At 41.2% G+C, this 26,013-nt stretch overlaps 1 protein-coding gene across 4 annotated transcripts in view; it reads right to left on the reverse strand.

Annotated features, from left to right (window-relative positions):
• Positions 1–676: 676 nt before the first annotated feature.
• slc25a25b (solute carrier family 25 member 25b) overlaps positions 677–26,013 on the reverse strand; it is a 47,373-nt gene continuing 22,036 nt past the window's right edge. Inside the window, exons 1-10 of one of the 4 annotated variants that reach the window (XM_021601814.2) lie at positions 23,883–24,142; positions 20,504–20,630; positions 20,079–20,166; positions 14,154–14,189; positions 13,630–13,741; positions 7,873–8,031; positions 6,403–6,555; positions 4,807–5,082; positions 4,512–4,662; positions 677–2,796 (exon numbers count right to left, since the gene is read on the reverse strand). In XM_021601814.2, coding sequence (XP_021457489.1) covers positions 2,612–2,796; positions 4,512–4,662; positions 4,807–5,082; positions 6,403–6,555; positions 7,873–8,031; positions 13,630–13,741; positions 14,154–14,189; positions 20,079–20,166; positions 20,504–20,630; positions 23,883–24,041 — 1,446 coding nt within the window. In that variant the 5' untranslated portion in view covers positions 24,042–24,142 and the 3' untranslated portion in view covers positions 677–2,611. Of the gene's footprint in view, positions 2,797–4,511; positions 4,663–4,806; positions 5,083–6,402; positions 6,556–7,872; positions 8,032–13,629; positions 13,742–14,153; positions 14,190–20,078; positions 20,167–20,503; positions 20,631–23,882; positions 24,143–26,013 lie in introns of those variants that run through there. The other 3 variants (XM_021601810.2, XM_021601815.2, XM_021601812.2) reach the window with 3 other exon arrangements.

Below are 26,013 nucleotides of genomic sequence, written 5' to 3' on the forward strand. Positions count from 1 at the left end.
ATAATGAGAAAATGTGTTTTTCAGAACACTGAAAGCCCCAAACTACTAAATTCTCCCTGAGGATGGAACAAAATAAATGACTTAGACCAATTTCTCTCTCCATCCTCTGTAAACTGAATCCATGAATCAAAAAGTCGATGCATGGATCTCAGGTAAAATAAGGCCTTCAGCATACAGGACAAACAGCTTTTGAGACATTAAGCCTTACAACAAATAACATATCAGCCTCGATTCACGCTCCATATAACACTTAAAAGGTCCAATGCAGCCATTTTTATCTCAAAATCAAATCATTTCTGGGTAACAATTAAGTACCTTACTGGGATTGTTTTCAATTAAAATGATCAAAAATAAACAAAAATAGCTTCTTATCAAAGAGCAATTTCTCAAGAAAGAATTTCACTAGGACTGTCTGGGAGTGTTCTGACTAGGGAGGGGGAACTGAAAACTAGCTGTTATTGGCAGAGAGGTTTGGAACTCTTTATTGGTCTATTAACTAATTTACAGCATGGTGATGTCACCATGGAAGGCCAAAATCCATCCCACCAAAACAAACTGAAAATTCAGGCAGTCTTTTCAAACAGCTCTTATACTAACAGGGCATTATAATTTTCACAATTTCACAGTATTATTCCAACGTCAGTGTGGAAATATACATATAAAACACAAGAAAATCTTGTTTTTGACTGCACTGGGCCTTTAATATGAATCATTTCAGTCAAATGTATGATAAAAAAATGCAATGCTAGCAACCCCTCATTTGATTTGTTTAAAAAAAAAAGAGATTCAAGTCTGGTTCAAGTTAAAGAAAATTACCTTAAAGTGCATTATTAAGTGTTTCTTGTTGAAGTGCAGTGAGAGGACGCTTGGTGGTGGAAGTGTTTGCACATTGCAGTTTAAATGTAATGGAGCAAAACGAGAGACCTCATGCACACAGGTCCTCATTCGCACAGACCATTGCCCTGTCCCATTGCAGATATTTTTATCCATTCTGCGGCCCTGGAGACAGAGCACTCCCACACTTGCTGATGCTGTGTCTCCCAGTGCCTTGCACTTTGACTAAGGCCGTACTACGCCACCACGCCCTCACAGACTTATTGAAAAGGGACATGGAATATCCTGCACCCTGGAAATTCACGCATTTACAGACTGTAGACTTCAGGTACAGAGAAGGTCCCGGAGGAACAAATGTCAAATCAGGACTTCCTGTCCGAAATGTTAAACAGGTAGTGACAACATAACACCTCAAACCTTGATCAATAGGTAGGCTAATCATTGTGTGTTGCATCATAATTGCTAAATACAATATATAAACAGTTGCTGAATATGTTGTTATAGTATTGTAACTAAACTTATATGCTAGCAGCATCTAATATTTGAGTGCTGTCTGTACGGACCACATTTAAATAAATATCTGGTTACAATACAAAAATAAATTAGCATCAAGACACACATACACACACACATCTTCTTACCAGCTGTTTTAAGACTAAGTGGACAATAAGACACTATGGGCATTCAACCTGCATCACCTTTTCAGTTCAAATCAATTTAACATTCTTATCAAGTCAAACAATGAGAAAAAGGAAAACCACAGTCTGGATTTCTTTGAATGGGGCAAAACAATACAAGAATTAATCAGTTAAACCAAAATTCTGAGTTGAGGTTTTTCTCCCTCGAGACAAATTTGCCACAGCTAGTGCCCTAATAGTTGCCGAATTGGGAATGCTGCGTTAAAGGGGGACAGATAATACATAAGAACATTTTAGATGACAATCAAAAAAGCCCTTTGTCGTGAATTAGGCTTTGGTTGTCTTTCATAAGCCAGATAGGTTAACCAATACTGCCACCTATAGGATAGTACTAAGGGACGAAGGGTCAAACATTTACTTGATATGTGCTCCACCAGTTGATTTGGGTCAGTCCCCAGTTCCCACAAACATACAACAGCCACCATAATGCAACAGTCACGAACAAAAGCGGCTTCTTCGTCCCTAAATACATTATTAGCAAACTTCAAGCTGGTTGGAGAATGTTGGTGTTCCAGTGAAGAGATTGCTTTTTAGTTAACCTGCGTCTTCGTGTTTGATTTTTAAAAAGCCAACAGTGGACTCATGGTGAAGTGCCTCTGGACTGATAAAATAATACATTAAATAATGATGATTAAAGGTTACATCTATGAGAGAGGTTCCCCATACCTCCCTCCAAGTCACAGTGTCCGTCCACATCCGTCCATCACTTCATTTAGTCCACAGTTCTCCAACCCTGTTCCTGGTAGGGGGGTTGGAGCTACCCTCCTGGAGTTTTTGCAGGACAGTAGCTCTCCAGGAACAGGGTTGGAGAACCCCGTTTTAGTTGTTTGTGTTGTAGTATACATCTCCCCCTTCCATCCACCTCGACCCACCTGTCCTCATAACATTCACAGAATGAGACAACGTTTCCAACAACCCCAGCAACAACCCCTGCTTTCCAAGTCACCTGCTCCGCTGCTTGGCAACTCTTCTCACTCAGTCTCCTACTCCTCGCTCTGCTCTTTTTCTCTCCAAAAAGAAAAGCAAAAAATAACCCTTTGGCTTTTAGGGGAGGTGCTCTCTCCCTTTCCTCCTGGTCCTCACCGAGACACGACCCCCAAGCTTATCTTGAGGTTCTCGTAGACCACGTAGCTGATGCTGACTGCTGGAATGACCTTCATGAAGTTCGGGGCCAGGCCCCGGTAGAGTCCGAACACGCCCTCAGTCTTCACGATGTGTTTAAACAGCCCTGACATGGTCATCTGGGGACCGCCCTCGATGGTGGCTGAGGGGACACAACATGAGAGGAAGATGGATGAGAGACAAGAAATACACATCAACACTAGGGATGTACCGATCTGGAAACAATGTCCATTTTTTATTTATTTAACCAGGTAGGCTAGTTGAGAACAAGTTCTAATTTACAACTGCGACCTGGCCAAGATAAAACAAAGCAGTGCGACACAAACAACAGAGTTTCACATGGAATAAACAAGCATACAGTCAATAACACAATAGGGAAAAAAAGTCTATATACAGTGTGTGCAAATGGCGTGAGGTGGTAAGGCAATAAATAGGCCATAGTAGCGAAGTAATTACAATTTAGCAAATTAACACTGGAGTGATAGATGAGCAGATGGTGATGAAATAATGGTGTGCAAAAGAGCAGAAAAGTAATTAAAAACAATATGGGGATGAGGTAGGTAGATTGGGTGGGCTATGTACAGCTGCAGCGATCGGTTAGCTGCTCAGATAACTGATGTTTAAAGTTAGTGAGGGAAAGATAAGTCCCCAGCTTCAGCAATTTTTGCAATTCGTTCCAGTCATTGGCAGTAGAGAATTGGAAGGAAAGGCAGCCAAAGGAGGTGTTGGCTTTGGGGATGACCAGTGAGATATACCTGCTGGAGCACGTGCTACGGGTGGGTGTTGTTATCGTGACCAGTGAACTGAGATAAGGCAGCGGTTTACTTAGCATAGACTTATTGATGACCTGGAGCCAGTGGGTCTGGCGACGAATATGTAGCGAGGGCCAGCTAACTAGAGCATACAGGTCGCAGTGGTGGGTGGTATAAGGGGCTTTGGTGACAAAATGGATGGTACTGTGATAGAGTTCATCCAGTTTGCTGAGTAGAGTATTGGAAGCTATTTTGTAAATGACAATCGCCGAAGTCGAGGATCGGTCGGATAGTCAGTTTTACGAGAGTACGTTTGGCAGTGTGAGTGAAGGAGGCTTTGTTGCAAAGTCGATTCTAGATTTAATTTTGGATTGGAGATGTTTAAGATGGTGAGGAAATTACTTTTAAAGAACGACAAGGCATCCTCGACTGACTTAATGAGGTCAATATCCTTCCAGGATACCCGGGCCAGGTCAATTAGAAAGGCCTGCTTGCAGAAGTGTTTTATGGAGCGTTTGGTCAGGATAATATCTATGAGGGTGCCCATGTTTACGGATTTAGGGTTGTACCTGGTTGGTTCCTTGATAATTTGTGTGAGATTGAGGGCATCAAGTTTAGATTGTAGGACTGCCGGGGTGTTAAGCTTATCCCAGTTTAGGTCACCTAACAGAACGAACTCTGAAGATCGATGGGGGGAAATCAATTCACATATGGTGACCAGGGCACAGCGAGAGACTTATTTATGGAGAGATTAATTTTTAAAATTAGAAGCTCAAACTGTTTGGGCATAGACCTGGAAAGTATGACAGAACTTTGCAGGCTAACTCCTCCCCCTTTGGCAGTTTTATCTTGACAGAAAATGTTGTAGTTGGGTATGGAAATCTCAGAATGTCGACAACTATCTGATATGGCAACTATATATATAACATCTGTAATAAAATACACTACCCCTGTACCCCTCTACCAGTACGGAGATTATGCATCCCCGATTAACACATTCCATTGTACCACCGATTATGGTTGGTCCATGAACCAACACTGTCACCAATTAATTCTATGCAAGTGATCTAATAAAACTCCAAATAGAAATGGGCAGAGGGCATACCTTGTGCCTGCATGCGGGTCCTGACCAGGGCCAGGGGGTAGCTAGCCAGCTGGCCACAGGTGCTGGAAGTGGTACCGCAGGCTAAAAGGACAAACACCCCGGGGTCTGCACTGTCTGTGGCGTAGCGCTGCAGCCACGAGTTCTTCAGAGTCTGGATGGAGGGAGGAGACAATGAAAGAAATAGACAATGAGGTTAGTTGTAGAGAAAGTAGATGTGTGGTCGCAAGAGATATGACAGTGAGACTAACAGTATTAAACAACTTCCTTTCAATTCCCTCCATTCACTCACACCCACCTCATAGACGGCCAGGTCAATGCCAGCGTAGGGGATGATGCCTATCAAGTTGGGAATGTAGCCCTTGTAGAAGGCGGCCATGCCCTCCTTCCGGAAGATGTGTTTGGCACAGTCAGCGATGCCAGAGAACTGTCCCGTCTTCCTCAGGGCTAGGCGGGTCTTTAACACCTCCATGGGGTAGATGCTGCTCTGAGCGATGGCTCCAGCCAGGGATCCAGCCACAAACCTCTCCAGGATGCCCAGGGTCTCCTGGTTGCTGCCTATCAACCGTTTGATCTGGACAACAACAACTATTGTTAGTGTCAGTTCTGAACAACTAGGACATGAGGACCTAGTTAACCTTTTGCGTGTAGGGGGCAGTATTTTCGTTTTTGGCAAAAAAACGTACCCATTTGAAACAGCCTATTTCTCAACCCCAGAAACTAGAATATGCATATAATTGACAGCTTATGATAGAAAACACTCTGAAGTTTCCAAAACTGTAAAAATATTGTCTGTGAGTATAACATAACTGATATTGCAGGCGAAAGCCTGAGGAAAATCCAATCAGGAAGTGCCTCTTATTTTGAAACCTCTCTGTTCCTATGCAAGCCTATCCTCCATTTAAAGGGATATCAACCAGATTCCTTTTTCTATGGCTTCCCTAAGGTGTCAACAGTCTTTATACATAGTTTCAGGCTTTTATTTTGAAAAATGAGCGTGAAGGACCACATTGTGTAAGTGGATAGGTGGGGGCTCTCAGAGTGAGTTTTTGCGCAACTGAGTAAAGCCACCATTGTTCCTCCCGCTGTTATTGAAAAACCTAAAAACTCGGCTGATATATTATCGAATATATATTTTAAAAACAACATGAGGATGGATTATAAAAAAAGTTTGACATGTTTCTGTGGACATTATGGATATTATTTGGAATATACGTCTGCGTTGTCGTGACTGCTCTTTCCTGTGGATTTCTGAACATAACACGACAAACAAACGTCGGTATTTTGGGTATAAAAATAATCTTTATGGAACAAAAGGAACATTGGTTGTGTAACTGGGAGTCTCGTGAGTGAAAACATCCAAAGATCATCAAAGGTAAACAATTAATTTGATTGCTTTTCTGATTTTAGTGACCAAGCTTCCTGATGCTAAGTGTACATGATGTTATGCTATGCTATCGATAAACTTACACAAACACTTGGATTGCTTTCGCTGTAAAGCATAATCTCAAAATCTGAGACGACAGGTGGATTAACAAAAGGCTAAACTGTGTTTTGCAATATTGCACTTGTGATTTCATGAATATGAATATTTAGTAATTAGTATTAGTAATATTATTTGACTGTGGCGCTATGCTATTCAGCGGTTGCTGACGAAAATGATCCCGCTAATGGGATGGGTAGCGCCAAGAAGTTTTAACACAAACTTGGTAAGTGACAGTTGCTTAACATTTTTCCTCTGAGTATGTTTCTAGACAGAGTCTGAAGGAGTCATTTTTGCCAGAAGGACAGTAAACTACAGAGCTGTTGATACCACATCTTTCATTGGCTTCAATTGACAACACTAGAAAGAGTCCCGTCATGTCAAAGTAAGGGTGCTGAACGATAGGTTTACCTGCTCGTAAGCCATGAACTTGATGGCCGACTCGGGGGCAATCTTGATGACGTTCATGCCATTGCCTCGCCACAGCGACCTAATGCCGCCCTCACGGATCATGTGGGTGAAGCCGCCGGCGATGCACATGCTGTTGGTACGGGTGGCGTGAACCTGGAGACCAAGCCGAGATACAATTTATTTATTCAACACAAAATTCACATTATTCAAATCACCACGTTGACTGTGAACTCAAGTTATTGAACTGCATTGTAACAGGGAGGAACTAGATGCAACTTCACATCCTTATAACATTGTTCATATTTTCATGTCTTTTGCCGTTATTGTACTTACCCTGCTCATGCTATAATGAATGAGAATTTCCCTCTCTGCTCATAAAAAAACTAGATGTGAGTGAAAAACCGAGGGATGAACAGATCGAGAAAGAGGGACAAACTCCAAGCTGTTATCTATGCCAGTCTGCTTCTGCTGGTGGAACACACGAGCGCTGCTGACATCATTGACCAACAGACACACATGAACATTCCCTCGCATTGGCTCTCTTCCACCCAATCACGTTACAACCCGAGGGTGTTCTCGGGCCTTAGGGATTGATCTGGGTATGTAATTCTAATGTATATTTGTCTACATCTATAATTTGTTTATGGCGTATATGTCGAAGTTGTTACGTTGGATATTTGTCTGAAACATTGTTCCCCCCTGCTGCTGTCTTGGTTGGACCAGGACTTGAAAACATTGATTTTATCCCAATGATACTACCTGGATAAATAAGGTTGAATAAAAAATGAAACGTGAGAAAGCTGAACTCTGCCTCCTACTCTGCCATGTCACCCATCTGTGTCTCAATCCCTGCTGCATCATACCAGTGGAATTGCACTTGCTAGCAGAAATGGTGTCCTAAGGACAGACCTTATGTAATTGGCTCACTGCCATAGATGGGTTAACTGACAACATCAGAAGTCTGTGTTGTTGTGATTCTGGATGGCCAGAAAGCTAGCAACAACGACAAGAAGCTGCCATGTAGGGAATCGTAGGTGGTTAATTTCATCTTCTTAATATCATATGTTGTTTTGAGGTGTTTTGACTGATGTCACATCCATGCTAATATGGCACAAATTCACTAGCTAGCTAACCAACAACTGTAACGATGTAAGCGAGACAAGTGCTCATTGTGCAAATATATTTATGCTTTCAATAAACAAGCTAAGCCAAACCCGTCTGTTTTGCTCCATAGTTGCCGACGCACATAGATACGTGACATTACTACTGTTTAGTGTAGAAGTAGGGTCTCAAGTTTGTTTTTAACGTGAGACAAAATCCTGACTGGCTGTTTAAAGTTAAAGTGAACTAAGAAGCGTTTCATTAAAGGGGATCCGGGTTCACTTGCATTGTGAATACAAAGAACCGAGTTCTTGTCCCTTTTGCGTGAGGTCAGTTCTTGACATATCTTCTCAAAGGAAGTGTCCTTACCTGCATGAGCACTTTGAGCCGGTCCAGAGGTGCTGTGCAGGTTCGAGACACGGCGCCAGCTGCCCCTCCAGCCACTAGGTGTCGCCACCACATCCCAGTCTTCTTCTCCTCGGCGGTGAACTCATCTGGGACCATCAGACTCTCCCCAACATCGAAGATCTGACGGACAAACAAAGAGGTGCAGGTAAGATGACCGGTCAATGGAGTTTCTCCTCTGGCCTAAACTATATCAACACAACTATAGGCAAACCCATTTCAAAATGACCATGAACACTCGATGTTCGACAAGGCATGTAGGTATTTACATGGAAATAACATAGGCAAGTACAGTGTAATAATCACACACATTACAGTGCATGTACATTGTTGAGTAGTACCTTCAACAGCTCTATCAGACATCCGTATACTTTTAGAGGCTAAAACCAGAGGGGTATTATGTGGGGCAGGGGGGGGGGGTTGATATTTATAAAAAAAACTATAGAATAATTATATTAGATACAGAGGCCCATTATCAGCCACCATCACTCCTGTGTTCCAATGGTACGTTGTGTTAGCTAATCCAAGTTTTAACATTTTAAAAAGGCCAATTGAAAACCCTTTTGCAATTATGTTAGCACACCTGAAAACTGTTGTCCTGATTAAAGAAGCAATAAACTGGCTAGTTGAGTATTTGGAGCATCAGCACTTGTGGGTTGAAGAAGCGACTCCGGGATGCTGGCCTTCTAGGCAGAGTTGCAAAGAAAAAGCCATATCTCAGACTGGCCAATAAAAAGAAAAGATTAAGATGGGCAAAAGAACACAGACACTGGACAGAGGAATTCTGCCTAGAAGGCCAGCATCCTGGAGTCGGCTCTTCACTGTTGACTTTGAGACTGGTGTTTTGCGGGTACTACTAATGAAGCTGCCAATTGAGGACTTGTGAGGCACCCGTTTCTCAAACTAAACACTAATGTACTTGTCCTCTTGCTCAGTTGTGCACCGGGGCCTCCCACTCCTCTTTCTATTCTGGTTAGAGCCAGTTTGTGCTGTTCTTTGAAGGGAGTAGTACACAGATCTTCAGTTTCTTGGCATTTTCTCGCAAGGAATAGTTCTTTGTTTCTGGCCATTTTGAGCCTGTAATCGAGTCCACAAATGCTGATGCTCCAGATACCCAACTAGTCTAAAGAAGGACAGTTTTATTGCTTCTTTAATAAGAACTACAGTTTTCAGCTGTTCTAACATAATTGCAAAAGGTTTTTCTAATGACCAATTAGCCTTTTAAAATGATAATCTTGGATTAGCTAACACAACATGCCATTGGAACACAGGAGTGATGGTTGCTGATAATGGGCCTTTGTACGCCAACGTAGATATTCCATACATCTGCAGTTTCCAGCTACAATAGTCATTTACAACATTAGCAGTCTACACTGTATTACTGATCAATTTGATGTTATTTTAAAAATTGACAAAAACAAGGACATTTCTAAGTGATCCCAAACTTTTGAACGGTAGTATAGATTATATATCATACAGACTTGTCACAATTATCTCTACAAGTAATTTCTGGTCTTGTATCTGAACAATGTAACATTGCAAACATGATGCCCAAGACTATTGTCTGTGTGTACCATTTCAAGGCAATGATCATGACCTAATGACTGCTATGCCTTGAACTGGCAGCTATGGGCCTTGACTGGGGCATTAGACGAGCATTGAAGCACCACATCCGGTCTGGGACATGGGACCGATAAGGAGCAGCACAGGCTGCTCTGACATGATAAGAGGGAGGGAGGTATGAGGCACACATACACTTCCAGCAAGGTCCCATGATTGACATAGAGTTGTTGGACTGGTGGGTCTACTTTCCTTATTCTACCCTGTGACCAACAGTATTATGCAATCATCATCCAGAATGGGGTTGGACGGTATCCACATTTTCATACAGTTTCTGTACCATACTGGGGTATACGGTATTACACAATGTGCACACAAGGGACACTATTTCTTAAATTATATTTAAAATACTACTATTTAGGCAACAGGGATCTTGATCCAGGAGGGGATTGAATGTTTGTAATGTTTGTTTGTGTGTCAATTAATCCCATAAGGGATGGGTTGCCAACTGGCGATTTGACACAAAAATAAAAATGTCACTCATTCATTCAGTCTCTGCTGTAACCAAGAGGCTTGATTTTGACATCTAACAAGTTAGTAAACCAAATGCACAGCTGGAGCCCTGAGCTGCATATCATTTATTTGACACATCTTAGATTTCTTATAGTTATACTTAAGTTCAAAACAGTGGCGTAGCACGGTATCATACCCCAGTATAAACGCTATTTAAATATATAAGCAAACGATTGGGAAATCATTTAACTTTGTTGACAACTGTAGAGGGGGGGTCCTCTAAGGAACAGAAGCATCAGGGGTTTTTAGAAGAAGTTCCACCTCCTGCAGGGAATCAGCCAGTCGGTACCCTACGATCATTTAAACAGGAATGTCCCTTGAAATGAAGTTTGAGCTCTTAAAAGGGGGTGGGGGGGGGCGGGGGGGGGGGTCACGACAAATTGTGAAAACACCCACTGTATTTCAGCTGCAGAACCGCTTTCAACCCTTTCAAATCCCCTCAAGTTTAAGTCCACTTAGCACTAGTCTTGTAATGTATACTGGTCCCCCATGTGGGGCTCCCGAGTAGCGCAGCGGTATAAGACACCACTGACCCTGGTTTGATTCCAGGCTGTATCACAACCGGCCGTGACAGGGAGTCCCATAGGGCGGTGCACAATTGGCCCAGTGTCATCCAATTAGGGTTTGGCTGGGGTACGCCAACATTGTAAATTAGAATTTGTTCTCAACTGACTTACCCATTGTAGTTAAATAAATGTTAAATAAATGTTTTTAATCCAAATAAAAACATTTGTCACATGCAAACGTACCGTGATGGCGGGTCGAACCAACCAGGATATAAGATGCACAACGATAGCGGGTCTAACCGACCAGGGTATAAGATTCCTTGTGATAGTAGTTAAAAGGCATCCTGCTCCAAACTCTAATTTACATATAAGTGACAGTACTCCTTATGGTCCAGTGTTTACCATATATACCACATACCAGGGGAATTGTGGAAATAGCCATGGGATCGTTTTTTAATACTGTCAATACCGTTGAAACTATTTATTTGAAGTGTTCTAATGAATGTGAATATTTGTAGCTGCTTTTAAAGTAAATACCTGCAGTTAACTTGTCAATACATTAGCAGACAAAGAAGATCGCGTTCATTTCACCTGTCATGATTTTTCACATCACATCACTACTTCACAGGAGAGGCATTTTAAACCCAAATTTGTATTTTTATCAAAATGCGTTTTTTTTTGGCAGAAATGCCTTCTGGAACATGTGAACTTACATGTGCCTTAATAACAAACATGTTTGCCATCTGTAAATATGAATAAAATTGTTAAAATTACGAGACTAGTTGTTTTAGCCACGGAAAAAGATGGGAACTTTCCCGCTAGCCATGATTGGCTGGCTGTTAAAGTAATTTAATTATTTCCAATATGTTTTCATTAATTGAATTCACTTCGTCTATTTTATGCAAATAAGAATCTTGCAAATTCTCATCAAATAGACTGAGACGAGTCTCATCAAAAATGGATAATAGGATTTATTCTCGGAGCGCGCTCTCATGTATCCACGAACAACAGTTTATATACAAAACATGACGTCATTTCATTGCTTCTAGAATGAATCCCCTCCTCCCGACCGAGAATGAAGTGAGTTTAAAAGTTAATTCCAACTCACTAACACACACACAGGACACACAACATAACTGAATTAACTCTTGACCCCTCATCATTATCGATCACCACTTGGCTGAGAGTTCTAATTAACAGAAAACCTAGGAATGCATGAATTGTTATATTTAATTACTCCTTGTTCATGCCACATAATCCCTTCTTATGAACTCATATTGTTAATCAGATATAATAAAACAGAGTATAAGTTTACTTAGTTTCAGTTCTATTTAAAATTAGGATATTGTTTAGTCATTTATTCATAATATTCCTAACACTGGTATAATGGATGGGCTGGACATGCCTGGAGAGGAGTTTGGATTGGTCTGCCACGCTTCTGTCTAACATGAGCTGCTCAGTATGTGTAGGTAATCCTGTCTAACATAGCTTTTTTTTTAAAGACAGTCATTTTCATTGAAAGTTAAAGCATACTGTTAGCTAGCTAACGTTATCTGGCTGACTCGCTAACAAAAAACATTGTTTAGAAAGTTGCCTCGTTTGCTAGATTGACTGGATGGATTTATTGGTGTTAAAATACACCAGATATTCCATTTTGGACCACCAGGCTGCTGATGTCATGCAGCCTGTCGTTTTTGTGTTTATACTTTTTCATAACGACAACGACAAGTTTGATGTCGGGCGACAACAGAATGTTCATGATGTCACTGCGACAACTGTCTACAGACATGTCGATAGACGTAGTATAAACCAGACTTTAGTCTTGAAATCTTTGGTTGTTTAGTACACTACCGTACTCACTCTGTTTAGCACATGGCCTCACGTGAATCCTTAAAGAGATGGGTGGGGCTAAGGCTTAAGAGGGTGTGAACGATGCATAATGGGCGTAGACAAAGAGCTCTCCAGAGGTGTTACAAAACATTCAAGGACCATTTTCTCAAAAGTGGGGTTACAAATGTATTACATTTCAAAGGAGAATTACTTTCCCATTGTTCCTCAACTGTAGTGTATGATTTACAATTTTCTAACTCTGAGTCTCTACTTTTATCCAATGTAAAAAACACAATTTCAAATTTTGCTACATAAGACCAAATCAAGTCAGTCGGTCACATATGGACCACGAGTGTGTGAATGACGAGTGTGTGAACTGAATCTCCACTACGATCTTTGTCAGAGACTTCAGGCTGTTTTCTCTGCTACCGCACGGTAAGCGGTACCGGAGTGCCAAGTCTAGGACCAAAAGGCTCCTCAACAGTTTCTACACCCAAACCATTAGACTGCTGAACAATTCATAAAAATAGCCACCGGACAATTTACATATAGCCTCGTTATTGTTATTCTTATTGTGTTACTTTTATTATTGCTTTTTATTTTAGCCTACTTGGTAAATATTTTCTTCTTCTTGAACAGCACTGTTGGTTAAGGGCTTGTAAGTAAGCATTTCACGGTAAAGTCTACACTTGTATTCGGCGAACGTGGAAAATAAGTTAGATTTGATCTACAGGTCTGTGTCTGGCCTAAAGGGATACGATAGCAGAAAGACCAGCTTATTGACGTCAGCAGTAGCTGCTTGGTTGCTCTGGTCTGGTTAAGCAGGATCACAGTGACCAGTTTGGCTCCTCTAGGGAGTCTTTCCGGGAATCCTGGTCAGGGCCTAGACGGCTAATATCGTTGGGGCATAGAGAATGTGTTTGTATCTGTGGGACTATTAATAATATATGAACACTACTCTGCTTTTGAATTCGAAGAGAAAGGAAATACGGCAAACGTGTCAACATACAGTCCTAGTAGTTTTAATATTGGTAGAGCATGGTGTTCGCGCCGCCATACAGATGCTTTTATCCCAATGCAAATTATAGTCATGCGTGCATTTTTACGAATGGGTGGCCCCGAGAACCGAACCCACAACTCTGGTGGTGCAAGCACATGCTCTACCATACAGGACCACTAATTTTACTTAAATGAAAAACAAAATTAGCTTTTGAACAACCCTGAGAGGAAAACATGCAGCTTTCCATTTTACCGTAGAGTGTTTCCAGTACAGGATGATCTCAGGAATGTTATCAGCAGGGTGCAGCAGGTGGTAGTCTCTCCACTCGTTCCAGTCGATGGTCATCGTGCCGTTCTTGTCCATGCTGTTGACAGAGAAAACAGAAAAGACCAGAACCATTACAACATAGCTTTATACAGTGCCTCTTCTCTTTTGTTTCACCAGACCGTCTATGTGTGGGAGTGTGCCATAAGCTCACACATGCACAACTTTTTGATAAAATTATAAATGCTTTTAAATGCTGCTTTTTTACTTTCCAAATTTTGCCATGGGCATTTTCTATGTTGGGTTATGGGAATCTTTCAGTATTCGTCTTAATTTGGCCTTTTTACAAGCAATTAAAAGGGCTGCAAGTTTTTGCGGTGGCTTTCTTTGTAACAATTAAATCAAACTTCAAGATAGGGCAGAAACAAACAAACAGAGTCAAATATGAAGCGAAGACGACAATGTGCGTTTGTGAGGCAGGGCAAGCAGACGGAGATGATTCCATTACTTACTACATGATAGGGGCCCAGACAAGGCCCTTCCTTATTCTGAGACCAGCAAGAGGGCGAAAGAGAAGGGGAGAGAAAGGAGAGGGGAGGCACAGAAAGGGGGAGGGCAGGGACATGCACATAAACACACAATTAGAACTACAAAAGAACAAGAGGGGCTGTGGTGGTGATGTCATAACTAATGCCTGAGGAAGAATCTTTCAAATGGATGGAATAAAACCAAATACTCTTAGTGATTTCACAATATCCATATTGGACGTGGTGAAAAATGGTTTAATATGTAACATGCAAGTAAAATAGAGCTACTTCACAGTCAGAAGGACATAAACTTAGCGTCATCTCAACTAGAGTAAATCATTGTAGTTTCCTCCGCTTATCAATATGCCTTGCACATATTAAACGTGTGGGTCCTTAGAACTGTAAAAGGCAGGGTTCTCCCCAAAGAATTTAAGAGGGGCGCTGCACCACTATGTAAAAAAAGTAATATATACACAGTACCAGTTAAAAGTTTGGACACACTCATTCCAGGGTTTCTTTAAATTGTACTATTTTCTACATTGTAGAATAATAGTGAAGACATCAAAACTATGAAATAACAAATATGGAATCATGTAGTAATCAAAACAAAAGTGTTCAACAAATCAAAACATATTTTATATGTGAGATTATTCAAAGTAGCCACCCTTTTCCTTGACAGCTTTGCACACTCTTGGCATTCTCTCAACCAGCTTCATGAGGTTGTCACCTGGAATGCATTTCAATTAACAGGTGTGCCTTGTTAAAAGTTCATTTGTGGAATTTCTTTCCTTCTTAATGCGTTTGAGCCAATAAGTTGTGTTGTGACAAGGTAGGGGTGGTATACAGAAGATAACCCTTTATGGTAAAAGACCAAGTCCATATTATGACAATAACAGCTCAAATAAGCAAAGAGAAACGACAGTCCAACATTACTTTAAGACATGAAGGTCAGTCAATGCGGTAAATTTCAAGAACTATTCAAGTTTCTTCAAGTGCAGTTGTCAAAAAACATCAAGCGCTATGATGAAATTGGCTCAAGAGGACCGCCACAGGAAAGAGAGAGACACCAGAGTTACCTCTGCTGCAGATGAGTTCATTAGAGTTACCAGCCTCAGAAATTGCAACCCAAATAAATGCTTCGCAGAGTTCAAGTAACAGACATCTCAACATTAACGGTTCAGAGGAGACTGCGTGAATTAGGCCTTCATGGTCAAATTGCTGCAAAGAAACCACTACCAAAGGACACCAATAATAAGAATAGACTTGCTTGGGCCAAGAAACATGAGAAATGGACATTAAACCGGTGGAAATCTAACCTTTGGTCTGATGAGTCCAAATGTGATATATTTGGTTCCAACCGCTGTGTCTTTGAGATACAGAGTAGGTGAACGGATGATTTCCGCATGTGTGGTTCCCACCGTGAAGCAATGAGGGGGTGTGATGGTGCTTTGCTGGTGTCACTGTCTGTGATTTATTTAGAATTCAAGTCACACTTAACCAGCATGGCTACCACAGCATTCTGCAGCAATACGCCATCCCATCTAGTTTTAGTTTAGTGGGACTATCATTTGTTTTTCAACAGGACAATGACCCAAAACACACCTCCAGGCTGTGTAAGGGCTATTTGACCAAGAAGGAGTGATGGAGTGCTGCATCAGATGACCTGCCCTCCCCAATCACCGACCTCAACCCAAATGAGATGGTTTGGGATGAGTTGAACCGCAGAGTGAAGGAAAAGCAGCCAACAAGTGCTCAGCATATGTAGCAACTCCTTCAAGACTGTTGGAAAAGTATTCCAGGTGAAGCTGGTCTGCAAAGCTGTCATCAAGGAAAATGGTGGCTACTTTGAAGAATCTAAAATATAAACAATTTGATTTGTTTAACTTCTTTGGGGTAGGGGGCAGTATTGGGTAGCTTGGATGAAAAACGTGCCCAAATTAAGCTGCCTGCTACTCAGCTGTAAAAGCTAGAATATGCATATAATTAGTACATTTGGATAGAAAACACTGAAGTTTTTAAAACTGTTTGAATGATGTCTGTGAGTATAACAGAACTCATATGGCAGGCAAAAAACATAGAAAATCCAACCAGGAAGTGGGAAATCTAAGGTTTGTAGTTTTTCAACTCAGCCCCCATTGAAGATACAGTGGGATATTAGTTATGTTCCACTTCCCAAGGCTTCCACTAGATGTCAACAGTATTTAGAACCTGTTTTGAGGAAACTACTCTTAAGGAGGGGCTCATAAGTGCTCTTTGGGTGAGTGGTCTAGCGCGCTCACGAGAAAGGTAGTTACATTCCACATCATTTGTACAGACAAAGGATTAAAAAAAAATCCACCCAAAACATTTTACTAGGCAAGTCAGTTAAGAACAAATTATTATTTACAACGACGGCCTGGGTTAACTGCCTGTTCAGGGGCAGAACGATAGATTTGTACCTTGTCAGCTCGGGGGTTTGAACTTGCAACCTTCCAGTTACTAGTCCAACGCTCTAACCACTAGGCTACCCTGAATTGTCCGGTTGGAACATTAATGACGTTGTATGTTAAAAACATCCTAAAGATTGATTTCATACTTAGTTTGGCATGTTTCTATGAGCTGTAACGGAACTTTTTGAACTTTTCGTCTGACGATCGGCGCGACCTGAACGCGCTTTTGGATTTGTTTACCAAATGCCCTAACAAAAGAAGATATTTAGACATAACTGATGGACATTATCGAACAAATCAAACATTTATGGTGGAACTGGGATTCCTGGGAGTGCATTCTGATGAAGATCAAAAGTAAGTGAATATTTAAAATGCTATTTCTGACTGGCTGCTTTGTTGTCTAAAGGCTGTACTCAGATTATTGCATGGTTTGCTTTCTCCGTAAAGTTTTTTTAAAATCTGAAACAGCGGTTGCATTAAGGAGAAGTTTATCTGAAGTTTCATGTATAATAGTCAAATCTTTATCAATGTTTATTATGAGTATTTCTGTAAATTGATGTGGCTCTCTGCACAATCACAGCATGTTTTAGAACTACTGAACGTAACGCGCCAATGTAAACTGATTTTTTTATATAAATATGAACTTTATCAAACAAAACATGCATGTATTGTGTAACATGAAGTCCTATGAGTGTCATCTGATGAAGATCATCAAAGGTTAGGGATTCATTTTATCTCTATTTCTGCTTTTTGTGACTCCTCTCTTTGGCTGGAAAAATGGCTGTGTTTTTCTGCGGCTTGGTGGTGACCTAACATAATCGTTTGTGGTGCTTTCGCTGTAAATCCTTTTTGAAATCAGACACTGTGGCTGGATTAACGAGAACTTTATCTTTAAAATGGTGTAAAATACTTGTATGCTTGACGAATTTTCATTATGAGATTTTTGCTGTTTTGAATTAGGAGCCCTGCACTTTCACTGGCTGTTGCGGGGGGGTTCCGCTAACAGAACAGGTTAACACTCTTTTTGGTTATTACATGATTCCATATGTTATTATTTTATAGTTTTGACATCTTCACTATTATTCTACAAATGTAGAAAATAGTTTTTTTTTTTTTTAAACTTGAATGAGTAGGCGTGTCCACATTTTTGACTGGTGCTGAATATATGGCAAAACATTTCTCTAGATTGCAGGAAATGGCAGCAACAGGTGTTCAAAAACGCAAAATCTACGAGTCCAAAGGCGGTAACTGCCCTCCTATGGGCCTCTCCTGCCGCCGTACTCAGCAGCACCACCTTGTTAAAAAATCCCGGGGAGAACCCTGAAAGTCCAAGCTTCAAAAAAGCCATCAGGGTAGACAGTATACAGTGCCTTGCGAAAGTATTCGGCCCCCTTGAACTTTGTGACCTTTTGCCACATTTCAGGCTTCAAACATAAAGATATAAAACTATTTTTTTGTGAAGAATCAACAACAAGTGGGACACAATCATGAAGTGGAACGACATTTATTGGATATTTCAAACTTTTTTAACAAATCAAAAACTGAAAAATTGGGCGTGCAAAATTATTCAGCCCCCTTAAGTTAATACTTTGTAGCGCCACCTTTTGCTGCGATTACAGCTGTAAGTCGCTTGGGGTATGTCTCTATCAGTTTTGCACATCGAGAGACTGACATTTTTTCCCATTCCTCTTTGCAAAACAGCTCGAGCTCAGTGAGGTTGGATGGAGAGCATTTGTGAACAGCAGTTTTCAGTTCTTTCCACAGATTCTCAATTGGATTCAGGTCTGGACTTTGACTTGGCCATTCTAACACCTGGATATGTTTATTTTTGAACCATTCCATTGTAGATTTTCTTTATGTTTTGGATCATTGTCTTGTTGGAAGACAAATCTCCGTCCCAGTCTCAGGTCTTTTGCAGACTCCATCAGGTTTTCTTCCAGAATGGTCCTGTATTTGGCTCCATCCATCTTCCCATCAATTAACCATCTTCCCTGTCCCTGCTGAAGAGAAGCAGGCCCAAACCATGATGCTGCCACCACCATGTTTGACAGTGGGGATGGTGTGTTCAGGGTGATGAGCTGTGTTGCTTTTACGCCAAACATAACGTTTTGCATTGTTGCCAAAAAGTTCAATTTTGGTTTCATCTGAACAGAGCACCTTCTTCCACATGTTTGGTGTGTCTCCCAGGTGGCTTGTGGCAAACTTTAAACGACACTTTTTATGGATATCTTTAAGAAATGGCTTTCTTCTTGCCACTCTTCCATAAAGGCCAGATTTGTGCAATATACGACTGATTGTTGTCCTATGGACAGAGTCTCCCACCTCAGCTGTAGATCTCTGCAGTTCTTCCAGAGTGATCATGAGCCTCTTGGCTGCATCTCTGATCAGTCTTCTCCTTGTATGAGCTGAAAGTTTAGAGGGACGGCCAGGTCTTGGTAGATTTGCAGTGGTCTGATACTCCTTCCATTTCAATATTATCGCTTGCACAGTGCTCTTTGGGATGTTTAAAGCTTGGGAAATATTTTTGTATCCAAATCCGGCTTTAAACTTCTTCACAACAGTATCTCGGACCTGCCTGGTGTGTTCCTTGTTCTTCATGATGCTCTCTGCGCTTTTAACGGACCTCTGAGACTATCACAGTGCAGGTGCATTTATACGGAGACTTGATTACACACAGGTGGATTGTATTTATCATCATTAGTCATTTAGGTCAACATTGGATCATTCAGAGATCCTCACTGAACTTCTGGAGAGAGTTTGCTGCACTGAAAGTAAAGGGGCTGAATAATTTTGCACGCCCAATTTTTCAGTTTTTGATTTGTTAAAAAAGTTTGAAATATCCAATAAATGTCGTTCCACTTCATGATTGTGTCCCACTTGTTGATTCTTCACAAAAAAAATACAGTTTTACATCTTTATGTTTGAAGCCTGAAATGTGGCAAAAGGTCACAAAGTTCAAGGGGGCCGAATACTTTCGCAAGGCACTGTAGGACTGGAGTGGCAACTCTGACCAGGATTAACAGGTGGTATCCCAGAGTAATCGAGGGAAACACCAATACTTCTGTGGAATGTTCTGGTGGACTCGGGTTACCCAGTCGACCCAGGCAGTGGTAAATGGACGACACTGACTGCAACCAGTCAGCCATTCGGGAATTAAAGATGAAATAGAGAAATGGGGAGAGAGAGGATTTCTCCCCAGAGGATCTTCAACCGAAGATTACACAATACAACATCAATAGTGTTGAACCTGCATACATGATATGTACTATTATTACTACTGAAATTAACTGTATTTCATTATCCTCATTGCTTTGGCAATATCTACAAATTGTATTTCACGTCAATAAAGCAATCTGAATTTGAGAGGAGAGAGAAGTAGAGACAGTCAGAGACTAAATGTATGCTGGACACTACGAGCCATTAGTTTAGACAGGAGTGTTGGTGAGACGGGAGACTCGTCAGCCCAGGTTGACAGCCTCACCTTTTGAGGATCTTCTCAGCCTGCTGCTCAGAGATGTTAACCCCCAGGTCTCGAAGGGACTGCATGATTTCCTGCGAGTCAATGTGACCTGTGGGGCAAAAGAGTAAACATCAACATCGACCACTTGCAATGTGTTGAATTATGATTATATCATCTCATTGACTGGATATTATATCACTACGCTTTTAATACCAGCATATAGAATAGTACATCAAATGTAATAAACCTAAATGCAGAATTTCCTCAGTTGCAGTATGTCATTATGTATGCACAGCTTAACCCAATGCATCATTTTCCCCCCAACTGCCCAAGTGATTAGTACGTTATAGCACTTTGAAGGCTAAACAGTGGTTTAAGTGTAACTGGTAGTGATACAAATAAACACAGGCAGTGATTGTGTGGCTCCAGCCTGTGTTCCTTCGTACCATCGTTCTTCTTGTCCAGGCTCTTGAAGACCAGCCGAAGCTTCTTCTCGTGATCTCTCAGGTAGTGGACAAACTCCTCAAAATCCAGCTGGCCATCCAGGTCCTTGTCTCCCGCTTTCACTATTTTCTGTCAGATGAGAAAGAGACATTTTACATTTAGATAAGGATTAAATATCAACTTACATACAGGTTGAAGACAAGACAGGTGAGTCAAGGACTATTAAAAAAAACCAAAAAATATGGAGATTTCTCGAGGCAAGGGGAAATTATAGCCTAAATGTAGTTAAAACTATGACAAAGGTGAGCCACGAGAAAGAGATGGACCGAGTGATTCGAGGACAGGCGTGTAGGTCAGTGAGAGGAAGGTAACAGCCACAAGCCATCTGGGTCTTGTTTGCTCCAGAGTGGTCATATAGTGGGCATCACCTGATCCATTAGTGTGGAGTATTTACACCATCACAGCCACATTAAACTCTAACTCAAGCCTGGCGGAAAGAGCACCCAGGCTGCCTGAGCCATCGAGCTGAAGGCGTTGAGAAATGCATGTGGAGCCGAGTGCATTTCAGTCATTAACCCCTACCCCAATGGGCTCTGAGCCAAGGAAGAGCCTTTATTGAGAAGGCGGAGCTAGGCCTGGGAGTTCTTCTCAGCGATTTACAGTCAATCTTGACTCACACTTATGAACTTTGGGTGAGGAGTTTGTGTGTCTGTCTGGGCCAGCTGAATCTACGAGGACTGACTCACATGGTTGTGTGTGCATTTCCATGACTGTAGGGGTGTGTGTATGGTTCTGTGCGTTTCCAAAAAATATCTGAACTACTGACCTTTGGGGGCCATGTTTAGGGGACAGGTGAAAGAATAACCCTGTTACCTTAGTGTAACTCCTTATGTTAAACTTTTAGATTATCACATCAGGTTTATAGAGTAGATGGCCTAAATACAGGTCCAATATATCTATATATTCTAGGACTATTGTGTTTCTAACAGTCCAGCACCTTTTTAACTCCTACCTAGCCTCTGCCGTGTCCCCAACCACCAGATGCATCCGGTTTTCAGGGAAAATAGAAAGAGAGCCTGTGATGAGACTTCCTCTTTTAAAACGTTAACAAGGCGACACTCCATCTCAAATCCTCCTCCACATTTACTGGATTGGTTGAACAGTGCAGAAGAGAATCTCCAAACAGACCAGTATGTTTTGTTTTTTGTCCTAGCACTACACAGCTGATTCAAATAACCAACTCATCAAGCTTTGATTATTTGAATCAGCTGTGTAGTGCTAGAGCAAAAAACAAAACTTGCAGCATGAGAGGGGGTCCCAGTACCGACTTTGGGAAACCCATTCCTCCATACAGAAACTTTCCAGATCCTTGATATCCTTAGTCTGCGCTTATGGACTGTCCTCTTCATTTCAAATCACTGGTTTTTAGTGGGGTTCAAGTCTGGAGACAGATGGGCATTGCAAAATCTTGATTTTGTGGTCAATTAAGCATTTCTTTGTGGATTTTGGTGTGTGCTTGGAGAAGAAAGATAAGGCTGGAAGATCAATTTGCTGCCAAGTTTAAGCATCCTGGCAGAGGTAACCAGGTTTTTGGCTAAAATGTCCTGGTACTGGGTAATGTTCATGATGCCGTTGATCTTAACAAGGACGCAAAATAGTCAATCTTCCAGCAAGACAATAACCCCAAGCACCAATCAAAATCCACAAAAACAAGCTTAATTGACCACAAAAATCTACATTTTCAATGGCCATATTAGTCTCTGGACTTGAACCCCATTGAACTTGTAACCTGTGGTTTGATTTGAAGAGGACAGTCCATAAGAACAAACAAACGATGAAGGATCTGAAAATATTCAGTATGGAGGAATGGTCTAAGATCCCTCCCAATGTGTTCTCCAATCTCAAAACATTTTAGAAAAGGCTCAGTGTTGTTATCCTCACAAGGTGAGGTATTGAAATAAAAAACATTACATGTTAAACAACATTTATTTATTTGACACAGTATTTTTTATCATCTTTATTAAATGGTGACAATTTTGGACCAGACTATTTTTAGAACATTAGGTTTTATACTGTATTGAACAGTCTGTTGTTGGTAGCAAAAAGGCAGAGTGAATTATAGTGCCAAGTGGAACTTGACTGCCATAAACTAAATCGAGTGACAGCAATTTGTGTATAGTATTATATAGCGATACTTTGAGAATAAAAAAATTATAATAACCAGGGTCAGTCAGTAGACCCAGGAAACTAAGCTAATATGGGTGTTTGCGAACTCAGTCCTTTAAACAATGGTTTGTTTGCCCTCGAAAAGAAGGAGACAGCTTTGACTGAACATCAGATAAAACTCAACCATGTGAACTAGCTGGCCATTTCTGCAAGCTGAAACCTAAAAACAGACCAGGAGCAATTGACCAAAGTTAAGGATAAAACTGGACAGATGCCCACTAGTTTGTTTATAAAATAGTGAGTTTTCCAGATAATAGTCTTATTGAGGAAGTACAGAATTTCTGGGCAATAACAGAAATGAGTTCAAAGTCCAGTCTTAAGAACTATAGCGCCATTTTCTCACTCATCCCTTAGAATACATTTAAGTTAAGTTATTTTGACAACAAGCAAATATCAACCAAAGCATTAGCCTACATTCTAATAATTTTTGACGTCACTAATCTGGGCTTTCTTAGATTTCTAGACATTTCTAGACTCTTCGTTCCACAGGAAGCGTCTGAGCCTTCTTTGAAGGATACCTGCCAAACCACTGACTTTAAATGAATAATCTAAAGAACCAGTTCAGACTCAGAGTCAAGTATAGTCTAGCGTCGGCTCCCAGGCTTCACTCACATACAGAAGGGGAGGTCAAAGCCTGTGGCAGAGGCTAAATGAAGTCTGACTACATAGCCACTGGATAGAGTTTGGAAGAACATGAATTAAAAGACAAACTCATGGTTATGAAATGAATTGTCTGAAATATTTTGTTAGCATAAATCATTAAGGCCATATTTGACCCCTATGAAAAAGCAAATGACAAAATAAGGACAGTGCATGAAGCACATTAAAAAGCTAGGTCCCAGGGGGTTCAAAGGACAATGCCTTGCTGACAGATTATATATAACAAGAGTTCATTCAAATTCGTATGAATTTACAATAATTTCCAAGTTATTACTCAGAGGCAGAGAGCCTGCCTACAGACTGGCCACTCACACAATCAATCACAAAGCGCATTCTACAGCTGTAGGGCTGTCTGCCAGTCTTGCCATATGAATGAAAGTGCTGAATGAAATACCGAAATGCCAACTGGAATGCATTCAAGTGTTATTGCTATGATCACATAAACAGAATTATACAGCTATAAAAAGATTCCAGATTTAAAAACGGCATATCTACCTTCCGCCAGTTTCGATATGTAGAAAATTCCTGAGAAGGAAGAAATATGCTCAGTTTGAAGAGAGACTTGAGTTCAGCTGGTAGTCCATTTGATTCAAAATACTCAAATTCAGTGTGTTGTGAGTTTGGAAAGGGCACACACAGGCACACGCACAACATGCTTCTCTTAGGTAAGTGTAAAACACAAATAAATAAGTTACATAGAAAAAGAAAAAAAAGTTTGCCCACTCTGCAGTGCAAAGCTAAAATGCTGGTAGGTAGAAGACAGATATGGGATAAAAGGACTCAAAAAAGGTTCCTCCCACAGAGACTGGTAGGACCAAGGAGCAATCTCATTGGATGCCACAACATCCCGCCCTCTTACTATCTTTACACCACAGGCTGTCAATATTTCAAGAGAACCAAACAAGACTGCAGTCCGACAAAGGAGCCCTCCCATTTAGCCCCCAACAAATGGCCCCTTCATGAAAAAAATGACTTGTGCACTTGAATGAAATTAAGGAACCAGAGGTGAACTTTCCAGAAAACCCTTTAAAGCTCCTCTTTCTTTCAGTACAAATGCTTCTTGTGTAATTAATTACAACGGCTTAAATACACAAGTCACAGCCTACCGTACTGGAATGTGACCAACTGTGGCAATATTAGGCATCTTTCTCTTCCTTACACAGAGGAAATCATGAGATCATCAGCATTACAAGGAATCAGATCTTGGGACCGAAACTGTGGTGCACTGTATGATCAACACCTTTAACTGGGTTATTACAGATAAGTGTTACCCAACCCATTATATCAAGGGGGATTTGATATTTAAACTAGCTGAAGTTTGACATTGATGACCATCTCCTACAGTTCAAAGACATGCACAAAATCTGTGTTTCACTAAAGTGCAGTTGTAATTGTGGGGCAACTTTGAAATGTCTAACATCTTCCTTTCAAGAAATGTAACAATTTTTATGTCTAACAAGATGGCTAATACACTAGATATTAGTCATCTTGTTAGAAAAGGAAAATGGCACACTGATGTGCTCAGGAACTTTGGCGACACAGTACCACACCATTAGCATTGATGACAAATTGTATGAGACTGACTGCAGTAGACCATCACAGCTAATACGCTACCACTACGCTAATACGCTACCACTAACCCAAGGAGTACTAGCAAAGCACAAATGCTAACCCAAAGTGTAGTCAAGAGGGATTACATTTGACATTTTAGTCATTTAGCAGACGCCCTTATCTAGAGCGACTTACAGGAGCAATTAGTGTTAAGTGCCTTGTGCATTGACAGTTTTCACCTAGTCGGCTCGAGGATTCAAACCAGTGACTTTTCGATTACTGGCCCAATGCTCTTAACCACTAGGCTACCTGCCTCCCAAGGGATGAGGCTGGTGGATTTATTAAGTTTAGCCTATTTGAACTTAGTAGCTTACTCTTGAAATGTATACAAGTAGGCTTACAAATGGGCCCTTTAAGTAGAAAACTTAAGTAAAAAGCAGCATGAAACTTCCCCTTCTGAAGAAAGAACATGTACCTGTAGAATTAGGACTAAACGAGAGGTTACCACCATTCCAGACTGTATTGTGTGTCAGTAATAGAGATCACCATTGACGTAATAGTCTGCTCCAGTAAAGTGTCTTCTGTCAACGATAGAGGTGGTGAGAGTGAGGAGTGATTCAATTACAGGCACAGGAGATTGGAGAGTCCCAGAGACTGCCGGGTGCCTGACTGCAGCAAGCTTGTAAAACCCACACACTTGTCCACTGCCTGCTAGAGGAACCACCTATCCCACTGAAGGGGTGGGGGTGGGCGCAGGGGAGTCAGAAGGGGGCATTTTCAGCCAAGCAACTCTTGGGTGACCGCCAGGTACCTAGCTCTCGGACTTCCCATTTCACTTGCCAGCTATTTCTGGGTGAGTCACTTGGCTGGGGTCCAAGGGTAAAGGAAGAATGGCCGCTGACGAGAGGGGTCTTGGTATGGGGGGGGTCTGTGTGTGTAGGTAGGTCAAATCCACTGTTCAAAATAACGTACGCACATCCAGGAGCTGTTACACGTGCAGGCAAGGATAATACCTGTACAGAGTTTAGATGCTGCTAGATCCTGCTTTAGATCCTAAAACATAGTAGATTGCTCC

Source organism: Oncorhynchus mykiss, chromosome 5 (genome assembly GCF_013265735.2).
Source record: "Oncorhynchus mykiss isolate Arlee chromosome 5, USDA_OmykA_1.1, whole genome shotgun sequence".
NCBI lineage: Eukaryota > Metazoa > Chordata > Actinopteri > Salmoniformes > Salmonidae > Oncorhynchus > Oncorhynchus mykiss.